The 14,060-nt window shown below is 44.1% G+C and overlaps 1 protein-coding gene across 5 annotated transcripts in view; it reads right to left on the bottom strand.

The window, feature by feature from the left end:
* The window catches only part of LOC110495440 (serine/threonine-protein kinase 11-interacting protein), a 50,050-nt gene that overhangs the window by 18,871 nt on the left and 17,119 nt on the right, over window positions 1–14,060 (bottom strand). For all 5 annotated transcript variants that reach the window (XM_090207829.1, XM_036951944.2, XM_036951943.2 and 2 more), the window contains 4 exons: window positions 6,817–6,989; window positions 3,879–4,194; window positions 1,301–1,410; window positions 535–632 (listed from right to left, as the gene is read on the bottom strand). In XM_090207829.1, coding sequence (XP_090063955.1) covers window positions 535–632; window positions 1,301–1,410; window positions 3,879–4,194; window positions 6,817–6,989 — 697 coding nt within the window. The remainder of the gene's footprint in view (window positions 1–534; window positions 633–1,300; window positions 1,411–3,878; window positions 4,195–6,816; window positions 6,990–14,060) is intronic.

Raw genomic sequence — 14,060 nt, 5'->3', positions numbered from 1 at the left:
AGCATGAGACTCAGGCCTGTCCAACACCGTACTACTCACACTCCTGGGAGGAAGCGGAGGCAAGCCAACATGCTTTTGATGAGGACAAAAAAAGCCATTGATACAGGGCTTACAAAGTCCTTGATATAGTGTTCGCACTATATCAGAGGGAACGTGGAGCCACTGATATAGAACATGGGAGCAGTGGCTGGGGAGATGTGTAGGTCCACCACAAAGACCAGGGCTGTAATGGATTTGACGATGTGGCCCAGAAAGTCTGTTAGTATTGGGATGTGGTGGGTTACATAAAGCAGTGGTGATCCTATAGTGTTGGTCTGCTCCCTACCACACCTGTTGCTGCTCTCCCCATAAATGTCATATATAGCTTTATAGAATAAACTGTAGTCTACAGACCAAATGCCTCTACAGACAATACCTTCATGACAGGCACAACCATTTCTGTGACCACAGAATATGTACTTGAATGTTTATTTTTAATTCCAGCCTTCTCTTGTGTGATGCTCTTCAGTGTGACAGGTCAGGTGGTTAACTTACTCCATGTCGGATGTCACTTCCAGGAAGTAGATGCGTTGGTCAGACACCACCAGGAACGAGGGGAACTCCACCGGATCACCAAACTTCACGGTCGACACCTACAACAAAGATAAGATGTACACACGTTAAAGATTCCACAACACTTAACTGCTGCAAATAACTTTCCCTGAGGAAAATGATGACTGCATTCAGAGCTCTTCTTAAACAGACTGTATAAGAACAGATCAGTTCCTGTTTTAAAAACACCTAGAGTAAGGTCTAGCAACAAAGTCACATCAATCTTCACTGAATACTGTGTAGGCCCAAAAATAAAACAGTTGAAAGAGAAAGAGAGACAGTGGGGAGAGAAGCACGTGTGACAAGATAAATAAACATCAGATGAATGAGCATGTTATGAGCTGGATCTCCTGTCTCCTGCTGGGGTTGCTTGTGTCCTCTTGGCTCCCTCTCCTTGTCCAGGTGTCCTGAGCAGTAAACCAATACCCCTCCGCTCCACAGGGCTCCCAGCATGCATTACACATGGAGGAGCTCATCCAAGGTCATTGTGTGGTGGGTGGGGGTGGCGATGAAGAGAGAGGGGGGGTGGTGCAGGACAGCGAGAGAACAGCTGGGGGCAAAAAAGCAGCCAGGAGCAGATCACAAGAGCTGGAGTCGACCGGTTTTGGCTGGGTTAGCAGTTCATGGAACTTCTGAGCAGAACTGCTGTGACCGGATTCAGCCTCGTCACTGAACTGTTAACCGTTGTCAGAACATTGGTTCTGCTAACCTTGAGAAAGGAGTGGAGCTCCTCTTCCTCTTCAAACACCTCCACATCTAAGAAGAGCTTCAGCCGATGGTCCACCGCCTCATAGTCCTCTGAGAGAAGGTCCAACTGGCCTACAGACACACAGGTCAGAATAGTGTTAGGGTAACATTTATAACCAACACACAGGGACAGCAGTTAGCTTATCATAACCAACATACAGGGACAGCAGTTAGCTTATCATAACCAACATACAGGGACAGCAGTTAGCTTATCATAACCAACATACAGGGACAGCAGTTAGCTTATCATAACCAACACACAGGGACAGCAGTTAGGTTAGCATAACCAACACACAGGGACAGCAGTTAGCTTATCATAACCAACATACAGGGACAGCAGTTAGCTTATCATAACCAACATACAGGGACAGCAGTTAGCTTATCATAACCAACACACAGGGACAGCAGTTAGGTTAGCATAACCAACACACAGGGACAGCAGTTAGGTTAGCATAACCAACACACAGGGACAGCAGTTAGCTTATCATAACCAACATACAGGGACAGCAGTTAGCTTATCATAACCAACATACAGGGACAGCAGTTAGCTTATCATAACCAACATACAGGGACAGCAGTTAGCTTATCATAACCAACACACGGGGACAGCAGTTAGGTTAGCATAACCAACACACAGGGACAGCAGTTAGGTTAGCATAACCAACACACAGGGACAGCAGTTAGCTTATCATAACCAACACACAGACAGCAGTTAGGTTAGCATAACCAACACACAGACAGCAGTTAGGTTAGCATAACCAACACACAGACAGCAGTTAGGTTAGCATAACCAACACACAGGGACAGCAGTTAGCTTATCATAACCAACACACAGACAGCAGTTAGGTTAGCATAACCAACACACAGACAGCAGTTAGGTTAGCATAACCAACACACAGACAGCAGTTAGGTTAGCATAACCAACACACACAGGGAAAGCTGTTAGCTTAGCATAACTGACACAAAAGGAAAAGCAGTTAGCTTAGCATAACCAACACACAGGGACAGCAATTAGCTAAGCATAACCAACACAGACACACAGTACTAGTTTACAAACAGTACAGTTAGTATGCAACAGCTAACAGACCCAATAACATTTTGGCTATGTAGTCTCCCTACTTCCCCTTTTAAACAAATATATTTTTCAGTTATTACCTTGGCAGATCACACTAAACTGATAAAAGGGATGGGTGTCTCACAATTGAACATATAGATTTAACCCACCCTCCCACTAAATCTAAACGGTCTCTAAACTGTAGTTTATGGCGCATTATGTTGTCGCTGTGTAGTAAATATAACCTGGCATAGGGCTGCTGGTCCATTTAGTGCAAGGTGACACACATACACCCCAGAGACAATAGATAGTAACTAACTGCCAGGAAACTGGTCTATTGACTTTGTGGCCATCATTCACTAGGCCTCTCTGAATCTGGTCCAATGCTACTTAAATCACATATATCACATCTCAACGCATCTAACATTCCCTTTTTGATGTGCGATATTCAGATCAATGTGTCCCAAATACATGGAAATCAGATCAGAGTTGTTTTTCATCTATATGTAGTAAACTGGTGTTAGACTAAAGGACTTGTTCAACAAAATAGATGCGTTTTCATCCTCTCAGAAGTTGTCTCAAATTAGCGTCAGCTCAGCGGCTTTGGGATGGGTCTCTGCAGTGGCGTGTGGTTTTTAAACAAGGATTCCATGTTGTCAGTCATTCAGCATCTCTGGCTGCTACAGTATACCAGAGGGAAGAGGTCTATTATAATATTATTAGGTCTATTATAATATTATTATTATAATATAATATATTATTATATAAAGGTCTATTATACTGTGTGTATACAGCATTTATACCCCCTCTATCTCTCCTCTCTCCATTCCATTGTCTTCTCTGTGGAGGCGAAAGCATTCCTTCCTCTCCCATCAGTTCTAATAGTAACGGTCTTACTAAACCATATGAGATCTTACTGTAAGACCCACAGACAGAGACCCAATGGGTCAGCCTGGGAGACTGTCACCAACGTCAAATAACCTCCTATGGATTGTTGTGTTATACTCGTTCTTGCAAAATCAAAATATGCATTTCCTCCTTGTCTCCTATCACTAGGGCCCTGTGTTTTGGACTATCATCTCACATTACCTGGATTTGAACCTTTATTTTAAACCTTTTCCAGAAATGTGAATTACACCAAAAATGAAAGCAATTGTCTGAGGATGGTGCTGGACCGACTAACATAAAAATAAAAAAAGGGAGCCATTTGATGAACAATCTTTAAATAAAAAGGTTCAAATCCAGGTCATGTGATCACTTCTATTTCAGGATCATATCCATTTTATGACTTCATCTGATGGCTGATAAAAACCAAAGGTCCCAATCAAACAATGTTATTTTGTTCATGCCTTTCACCATCACAATACACAGATGTTAAATCTTAGCAATAACATTGGTTATTGCAGAAGTATTCAAAATTATATATTATGACTACAAAATGATGTCTATGCAAAGGGAGGAGGACGCAACTTTCTCCAGGACCCACCTGGACTTGCTTGTTCTGCATGCTGATCCTGGGGTCCAGGTGAGGTAGCACTAACAGCATAGCTGTAGCTCCCTGCTATACCTCCTTTACTCTGGCCCTCTGTACTGTAGAAGCTGGCAGGTTGGGACAGGCTCCGGTCACGGCTCTGGTCCTCCCAGGTCTCCCCCAGGGAGAAGGAGCTTCCCTTGGCTGAGAAGAAGGAGGTGGGGTCCTCCATGGAGATGCTGGTCTGGATAGTGTCCTGGGTTGAGGCCTTCATGGCAGGGCTGCCGAAGTGGCTGGCCCTGGCAGAGGAAGGACCTTCCATGGTGGGGTCCTAAAAACAGAGGGAGGGGGAATATGGGAGATTTATTGACACTACGGCGGGGCCTGAAAGCTGATTGGGAATACTTGGTCTAGGGTAATCAAACTGGGGTACGCGCAATGCCGCCAGGGGTAGGCCAAATAAAAATGTGATTCACATTTTAAAATACATTTTCAAACAGTCCATTTAGATTTTTCAACGGGCTATACATTTGGGTGAGTTCCCCCCCCCCTCGCCTAAGTAGCCTCGTTTCACTGCCAAAAAATGTAACGATCTCATGTTCAGCGAGACAACACATTGTCAAATACAGGTAGCCTAGTCAAATAATTAACATCCAATCACATTAACGGTTACTCTCTCACGGGAATTCCACTAACGGTCCGTATGTAGCCAAAACGTAGGTGCTGCTCATTCCGTTTGCTGGTGGTGGTTAATGGTTACAAAAAGTAAAGCCCGCGTCTATAGAGACTGGTACTACCAGCAGTACTGCACCTGTCGACGACAAGTTGTTCTGCTTCCACGAGCACATCCAATGCTAGCATCAGTAATTCTACATTTGTTGTTAGCCCAGCTAGCATGGACACTGCCAGTTGTGAATCTGATGCAGCCGAAGAGCTACTGCCCCCTTACTCGGGAAAGCACCGAACAACAGACAGAGACGTTGGACCATCGAAGAGGCGCAAGTATGATGAACTTTCCTCAGCCACAGTGTGTTATATGTGCAAAAGTACTATCTCACAACTCAATGAAACCTTCACTCTTGCGCAGACATTTAGAAACAGAACATGCCTATTTGAAAAATAAGCCACAGGAGTTTGAGTGAGAATTAAGACGTTTGATTAGTAAAAGCAACAAATACCATTAATAAGAAGGGGCTAGAAGCGTCTTATATGGTGAGCTACCGAGTGACTAGAACAGGCAAGCCCCATACTATTGTGGACGACTTAATTCTTCCTGCTGCAAAGGATATTGCTGGGACAATGCTGGGGGAAAGGCCCCCCAAAAAAACTATACAGACAATGCCTTCATAAACAACACGACGCATCAGTGACATGGCAGGAGATGTTTTGAAACAATTACTGCTTCGCAAACAAACCAGTGAATTATGCGTTACAGCTGGATGAGTCAACAGACGTGGCGGGCCTGGCACAGCTCCTCCGGCCTGTTACGTTTATGGGGGGGTCAATTAAGGAAGACATCCTCTTCTGCAAACCACTGGAAACCAGGACAACAGGATAGGATATTTTTTAAAGTACTGGACAGCTTTGTGACAGCAAATGAACTTTGGTGGTCAAGATGTGTTGGTATCTGTACTGATGGCGCAAAAGCCATGACAGGGAGACATAGTGGAGTGGTAACGCCCATGAAAGCAGTTGCTTCCGATGCTACTTGGGTACACTGCAGCATCCACCGAGAGGCTCTTGCTGCCAAGGAAATGCCTGACAGCTTGAAAGACACTGGACACTACAGTGAAAATGGTTACCTTTGTTAAAGCAAGGCCCCCGAACTCTCGTGTATTTTCTGCATTATGCAATGATATGGGCAGTGACCGTGTACCGCTTCTACAACATACAGAAGTGTGCTGGTTATCAAGGGGCAAAGTATTGACAGTATTTTTTATTGAGAGACGAGCTTAAAGTTCTTTACTGACCATCATTTTCACTTGTCATACTGCTTGCATGATGACGAGTTTCTCACACGACAGGTCTATCTGGGGGATGTTTTTTCTTGCCTGAATGATCTGAATCTGGGATCACAGGGACTCTCCACAACTATATTCAATGTGCGGGACAGAATTGTGGCTATGATTAAGAAGTTGGAGCTCTTCTCTGTCTGCATTAACAAGGACAACACACAGGTCTTTCCATCATTGTATTATTTTTTTGTGTGCAAATGAACTCAAGCTTGCGGACAATGTCAAATTTGATACAGCGAATCAGCAGGTACTTTCCCGAAAAGGATGACACAAACAACTGGATTCATTATCCTTTTCATGCCCTGTCTCCAGTCCACTTACCGATATCTGCACAAGAGAGCATCGTCAAAATTGCAACAAGTGGTTCTGTGATTTCTGGATTGGGCTGCGCTCAGAGTATCCTGCCTTGGCAAATCGTGCTGTTAGGACACTGATGCCCTTTGCAACAAAGTACCTATGTGAGAGTGGATTCTCAGCCTTCACAAACATGAAAACAAATACAGGCACAGGCTGTGTGTGGAAAATGATTTAAGACAGACTCTCTTCAATACAACCCAACATAGCAGAGTTGTGTGCATCCTGTCAAGCACACCCTTCTCATTAACCTGTGGTGAGTTCTTCACAATTTTCAATAAACAAATAAGGTTTTATGTAAGATGGTTATGGTCCCACGAGCCGGGTTGTGACAAATACTCACTCATTCTTATGTTTTCTAAATGTATCGTATAGCGTGTGTGTGGCAGGCTTACAATGACTGCAAAAAATATATATTTGAGAGTGCGCTGACCCTGGTGCTAGAGGGGGTACGCAGCTGGAGGTTGAATGTTTGAAGTAGTACGGGACTATAAAAAGTTTGGGAACCACTGCCCTAGACTTTAAAAACATGTTCATCATACAACAACATATTTAAATAAGTCTTAGACTATAAAATCTCAAACCTTGTTGCCAGGGTGACTGGGAAGAGGTGTATCTCTGTGGTTGAAGGTAAAGTGTCGGTCAGTCCCGTCTTGGCATGGGGAACCATGGACGGGCGTACTGGTGGAGGGAGCTGATTGGCCAGCCAGCTGGACCACATGATCACTACCACACTCAGGACAGATGACGGTACTTCCTGAAGACGTTGTGTAAATTGATAAGTAACAGAAAATGAATACATTGTTTCAAAAAGGTGTTATACTTCAGTGTGAATTCGTACATATTGGTAAATTAGTGTGTTGTAATGGTTTCATTCTAGTACACAAAAATACTTGTTTTAAAAAGGCAAAATTCTGTCCATAATCTGCTCTTTAAAAACAGAGTTAATGACTAGACACTTCAGCATTCCCTTGGTGTAGATGTCGTACTCAGCATATACAGTGGGGCAAAAAAGTATTTAGTCAGCCACCAATTGTACAAATTCTCCCACTTAAAAAGATGAGAGAGGCCTGTAATTTTCATCATACGTGCACTTCAACTATGACAGACAAAATGAGAAGAAAAAAAAATCCAGAAAATCACATTGTAGGATTTTTTATGAATTTATTTGCAAATTATGGTGGAAAATAAGTATTAGGTAACCTACAAACAAGCAAGATTTCTGGCTCTCATAGACCTGTAACTTCTTCTTTAAGAGGCTCCTCTGTCCTCCACTCGTTACCTGTATTAATGCACCTGTTTGAACTTGTTATCAGTATAAAAGACACCTGTCCACAACCTCAAACAGTCACATTCCCAACCCCACTATGGCCAAGACCAAAGAGCTGTCAAAGGACACCAGAAACAAAATTGTAGACCTGCACCAGGCTGGGAAGACTGAATCTGCAATAGGTAAGCAGCTTGGTTTGAAGAAATCAACTGTGGGAGCAATTATTAGGAAATGGAAGACATACAAGACCACTGATAATCTCCATCGATCTGGGGCTCCACGCAAGATCTCACCCCGTGGGGTCAAAATGATCACAAGAATGGTGAGCAAAAATCCCAGAACCACACGGGGGGACATGCAGAGAGCTGGGATCAAAGTAACAAAGCCAAGTCAGTAACACACTACGCCGCCAGGGACTCAAATCCTGCAGTGCCAGACGTGTCCCCCTGCTTAAGCCAGTACATGTCCAGGCCCATCTGAAGTTTGCTAGAGAGCATTTGGATGATCCAGAAGAATATTGGGAGAATGTCATATGGTCAGATGAAACCAAAATATAACTTTTTGGTAAAAACTCAACTCGCCGTGTTTGGAGGACAAAGAATGCTGAGTTGCATCCAAAGAACACCATACCTACTGTGAAACATGGGGGTGGAAACATCATGCTTTGGGGCTGTTTTTCTGCAGAGGGACCAGGACGACTGATCCGTGTAAAGGAAAGAATGAATGGGGCCATGTATCGTGAGATTTTGAGTGAAAACCTCCTTCCATCAGCAAGGGCATTGAAGATGAAACGTGGCTGGGTCTTTCAGCATGACAATGATCCCAAACACACCGCCCGGGCAACGAAGGAGTGGCTTCATAAGAAGCATTTCAAGGTCCTGGAGTGGCCTAGCCAGTCTCCAGATCTCAACCCCATAGAAAATCTTTGGAGGGAGTTGAAAGTCTGTGTTGCCCAGCAACAGCACCAAAACATCACTGCTCTAGAGGAGATCTGCACGGAGGAATGGGCCAAAATACCAGCAACAGTGTATGAAAACCTTGTGAAGACTTACAGAAAACGTTTGACCTCTGTCATTGCCAACAAAGGGTATATAACAAAGTATTGAGATAAACGTTTGTTATTGACCAAATACTTATTTGCAAATAAATTCATAAAAAATCCTACAATGTGATTTTCTGGATTTTTTTTCTCATTTTGTCTGTCATAGTTGAAGTGTACCTATGATGAAAATTACAGGCCTCTCTCATCTTTTTAAGTGGGAGAACTTGCACAATTGGTGACTGACTAAATACCCCACTGTAAAAGGGATATGACTTACTACATTCCAACTAGAAGTTACAACTGTCAAAAGCCATAGAAATCTGTAGAACAAACTCTCCCTGAGCTCTGGGCATGTCAGAGCATGTAGACATTTCAGGTCTGGGTTGTTGAGGACCAGGAGAGGAGGGCTAAGCTGATACCAAGTGCTTCAAGCGATCGTTCTCCGCTAATTATAGCGGTTAGTTAGTCGTCTGTGGGACCAGCAGTCAAGAGTTAAAAGACCAACAGGAATGAAAAGCTACATTTGGGGTGTTTGAGGGATTTGTTCTGGTAAATTAGTACTTAAGAAAGAGAGTTGATTAAAATAGTTGATAGAAGAACCTCACAAGCACCTTCAACAAAGTTTTGACAGCCAACTTATAAGGAAAAATGTGGTCGCTTGGACCATAGCCGTTAGGTCTGTTGCCATAGTAACTTCAAGAGGTTTTAGAACGACTTGTCATCGAACCTCCGCCCACATCTGTGTGAGGTCTGTCAGGGCAGGAAGATAAGGTGATCCTGCACGCTGCCAGTAGAGCCCTGTCCTTAAGATCAGACCTGGAGATCTCTATCAGAGAGATGGAGATGACTGAACATGAGCAAAATAAAAGGAAACACCAACATAAAGTGTCTGAATATGGCGTTGGGCCACCACGATGTGCAAAAACAGCTTCAATGCGCCTTGGCATAGATTCTACAAGTGTCTGGAACTCTAGAGGGATGCGACACCATTCATCCATGAGAGACATTCCATCATTTGTTGTTGATGGTGGTAGAAAAACACTGTCTCAGACGCCGGTCCAGAATTTTTTATTTTACCTTTATTTTACTAGGCAAGTCAGTTAAGAACAAATTCTTATTTTCAATGACGGCCTAGGAACAGTGGGTTAACTGCCTGTTCAGGGGTAGAACGACAGATTTGTACCTTGTCAGCTCGGGGATTTGAACTTGCAACCTTTCGGTTACTAGTCCAACTAGTCCTAGTCCAACGCTCTAACCACTAGGCTACCCTCTCCGATAAGTGTAGGGATGGGCGATATGGCCTACAATATTTTCAAACTCATGGGCTGAGTAACGATATATAGCTTGATTTTTTTATCTATATTCTCTAATTAAGATTTTTTTGTACAATTAAAAGGTCAAATACACTGCATTTCAAAAAGTCAGTAATAATCTAATTAATTCAGGGTTAGTGAAAGTATACCTATGCTAAATATAAGCCTTCCACAACCAAGACCCACTAATCATTTAATTATTTTATCAAAACTCGCATTTTTGTTTTGCAATAATCAGTGATCTGGTGTTCAAGTCTGTCTAGTAAGATGTCATTTTTTATCAAATGTTTACCAGAACTAAGCATAACGCATATTCACTAATAATGACTAACTTCTTGTGGCAGGCATTATAGAAAATTAACACAGGTCTCATACAGTGCCTTTGGAAAGTATTCCGACCCCTCGACTTTTTCCACGTTGTTAAGTTACAGCCTTAGCCCTCTGATCCAACAGGTCCCAGACATGCTCAATGGGAGATCCGGGCTCTTTGCTGGCCATGGCAGAACACTGACATTCCTGTCTTGCAGGAAATCAGCCATACTGCTCGTTCTGTGCGTGGTGGCATTATCATGCTGGAGGGTCATGTCAGGATGAGCCTGCAGGAAGGGTACCACATGAGGGAGGAGGATGTCTTCCCTGTAATTCACAGTGTTGAGATTGCTTGCAATGACGACAAGCTCAGTCCGAGGATGCTGTGACACACCACCCCAGACCATGACGGACCCTCCACCACCAAATCAATCCCGTTCCAGAGTACAGGCCTCGGTGTAACGCTCTTTCCTTCGATGATAAACATGAATTCGACCGTTACTCCTGGTGAGACAAAACCGTGACTCGTCAGTGAAGAGCACTTTTTTCCAGTCCTGTCTGGTCCAGCAACGGTGGGTTTGTGCCCATAGGCAACGTTGTTGCTGGTGATGTCTGGTGATGACCTACCTGCCTTACAACAGGCCTACAAGCCCTCAGTCCAGCCTCTCTCAGCCTATTGCGGACAGTCTGAGCACTGATGGAGGGATTGTGCGTTCCTGGTGTAACTCGGGCAGTTGTTGTTGCCATCCTGTACCTGTCCCGCAGGTGTGATGTTCAGATGTACCGATCCTGTGCAGGTGTTGTTTCACGTGGTCTGCCACTGCGAGGACGATCCGCTGTCCGCCCTTTCTCCCTGTAGCGCTGTCTTAGGCGTCTCATAGTACGGACATTGCAATTTATTGCCCGGGCCACATCTGCAGTCCTCATGCCTCCTTGCAGCAAGCCTAAGGCACATTCACACAGATGAGCAGGGACCCTGGGCATCTTTCTTTTGGTGTTTTTCAGAATCAGTAGAAAGGCCTCTTTAGTGTCCTAAGTTTTCATAACTGTGACCTTAATTGCCTACCGTCTGTAGGCTGTTAGTGTCTTAACGACCGTTCCACAGGTGCATGTTCATTAATTGTTTATGGTTCATTGAACAAGCATGAGAAACAGTGTTTAAACCCTTTACAATGAAGATGTGTGAAGTTATTTGGATTTTTACGAATTATCTTTGAAAGACAGGGTCCTGAAAAAGGTCTGTTTCTTTTTTTGCTGAGTTTATTTGCTGGCCAACGAGGTAGAACAGTTGAATTGTTATAAAACACCCTTTTGTCCATCTCCAACTGTTTGAACAGCATGCTAGCCTGTCCACTTTGTTCAGATGTTGAAATCAAGTGGACTATCTTATTTCTCAGAATAAGAACGAGCTGCCAATTCCTTATGTAATTGTGCTTTATGCTTATTGCACATTTATAAAACCGACTAGACAGCTATGAGAACGAGTTGCTAATTCCTTGTGTAATTGTGCTTTATGCTTATTGCACATTTATAAAACAGACTAGACAGCTATGAGAACGAGTTGCTAATTGCTTGTGTAATTGTTTTATACATGTGCAATAAGCATAAAGCACAGACTAGACAGCATGTATAACGGTCTTTGAATAAAATGCTGCTAGCGGAACATGGTACCAAACTCACCATTTTCCAGAATCAATGTTCATCGATACTCTTGTTTTAATAGGGTCTGCTTTGCATGCAATTTGAGGAGTTGAGACAGGTTAACTTCTCTATTACAGTAAAATAATGTCTCAATGTGTTTTCGGTTTCCACATAACAGATTCTGTTGGACTAAGCCTCAAAACGCAAATTGCGAGTTGTAACCGCTTATCAGAGGAGGAAGTGATCTCTCATCTTTGTTGATCTCTGGTGTAAATACGAAGGTGAACACAGCACAGAGGAGCGAAGGAGACAAGACCAAAAATACATGAGAACAAGCAGACATAATCCGCTCAAAAACTCAAACAAAAACTTGATTCTTGTGATACAGGAATTTGGAATATCCTGCGAAAACATACATTTTAATTAATCAAATTCATTCAATATAAATCGTCCAGCCCTACATATGTTTTCGATTGGGTTGAGATTAGGTGACAGACACCAACCCTTTAAACCCCCTGTGCTCCTTTCAGACACCGCTTTCAAAGTCACTCGGATATCTTCTTCTAGCCATGCTAACCAAAATAATGGGCATGTGATGGTCTGTGTGTGGTGTGAGTGTGATGGTCTGTGTGTGGTGTGAGTGTGATGGTCTGTGTGTAGGGTGGTCTGTGTGATGGTCTGTGTGTGGGGTGAGTGTGATGGTCTGTGTGTAGGGTGGTCTGTGTGATGGTCTGTGTGTGGGGTGAGTGCGATGGTCTGTGTGTGGGGTGAGTGCGATGGTCTGTGTGTGGGGTGAGTGTGACGGTCTGTGTGTGTGAGATGGTCTGTGCGTGTGTGTGTGTGAGATGGTCTGTGTGCGTGTGTGTGTGAGATGGTCTGTGTGTGTGTTGGTCTGTGTGTGTGTGTTGGTCTGTGTGTGTGTGTGTGTGTGTGTTGGTCTGTGTGTGTGTGTGTGTGTGTGTTGGTCTGTGTGTGTGTGTGTGTTGGTCTGTGTGTGTGTGTGTGTGTGTGTGTTGGTCTGTGTGTGTGTGTGTGTGTTGGTCTGTGTGTGTGTGTGTGTCTGTGTGTGTGTGTGTGTCTGTGTGTGTGTGTGTGTGTGTTGGTCTGTGTGTGTGTGTGTGTGTGTGTTGGTCTGTCTGTCTGTCTGTCTGTCTGTGTGTTGGTCTGTGTGTTGGTCTGTGTGTTGGTCTGTGTGTGTGTGTGTGTGTTGGTCTGTGTGTGTTGGTCTGTGTGTGTGTGTTGGTCTGTGTGTGTGTGTGTTGGTCTGTGTGTGTGTGTGTGTTGGTCTGTCTGTCTGTCTGTCTGTCTGTGTGTTGGTCTGTGTGTTGGTCTGTGTGTTGGTCTGTGTGTGTGTGTGTGTGTTGGTCTGTGTGTGTTGGTCTGTGTGTGTGTGTTGGTCTGTGTGTGTGTGTGTTGGTCTGTGTGTGTGTGTGTGTTGGTCTGTGTGTGTGTGTGTGTGTTGGTGTGTGTGTGTGTGTGTTGGTCTGTGTGTGTGTGTGTGTGTGTTGGTCTGTGTGTGTGTGTGTGTGTGTTGGTCTGTGTGTGTGTGTTGGTCTGTGTGTGTGTGTGTGTGTGTGTGTTGGTCTGTGTGTGTCTGTGTGTGTGTTGGTCTGTGTGTGGGGTGAGTGTGACGGTCTGTGTGTGTGAGATGGTCTGTGCGTGTGTGTGTGTGTGTGAGATGGTCTGTGTGTGTGTTGGTCTGTGTGTGTGTGTGTGTGTGTTGGTCTGTGTGTGTGTGTGTGTTGGTCTGTGTGTGTGTGTGTTGGTCTGTGTGTGTGTGTGTGTGTTGGTCTGTGTGTGTGTGTGTGGGTTGGTCTGTGTGTGTGTTGGTCTGTGTGTGTGTGTGTGTGTGATGGTCTGTGTGTGTGTGTTGGTCTGTGTGTGTGTGTGTGTTGGTCTGTGTGTGTGTGTGTGTGTGTGTGTGTTGGTCTGTGTGTGTGTGTGTGTGTGTGATGGTCTGTGTGTGTGTGTGTGTGTGATGGTCATGTGTGTGTGATGGTCTGTGTGTGTGATGGTCTGTGTGTGGCACAGAAAGAAAAAAAATGGAATACTAACCCATTAGGGCAGCAGGGTAGCCCAGTGGTTAGAGCGTTGGGCTAGTAACTGAAAGGTTGCAGGTTTGAATCCCCGAGCTGACAAGGTACAAATCTGTCTTTCTGCCCCTGAACAAGGCAGTTAACCCACTGTTCCTAGGCCGTCATTGAAAATAAGAATTTGTTCATAACTGACTTGCCTAGTTAAATAAAAGGTAAA

This window comes from Oncorhynchus mykiss, chromosome 18 (assembly GCF_057628025.1).
Source record: "Oncorhynchus mykiss isolate SJ-2025 chromosome 18, ASM5762802v1, whole genome shotgun sequence".
In the NCBI taxonomy this organism is placed as follows: domain Eukaryota; kingdom Metazoa; phylum Chordata; class Actinopteri; order Salmoniformes; family Salmonidae; genus Oncorhynchus; species Oncorhynchus mykiss.
The sequence above is the reverse complement of the archived record's forward strand: the minus strand, read 5'-3'. Positions and strand labels throughout refer to the sequence as shown.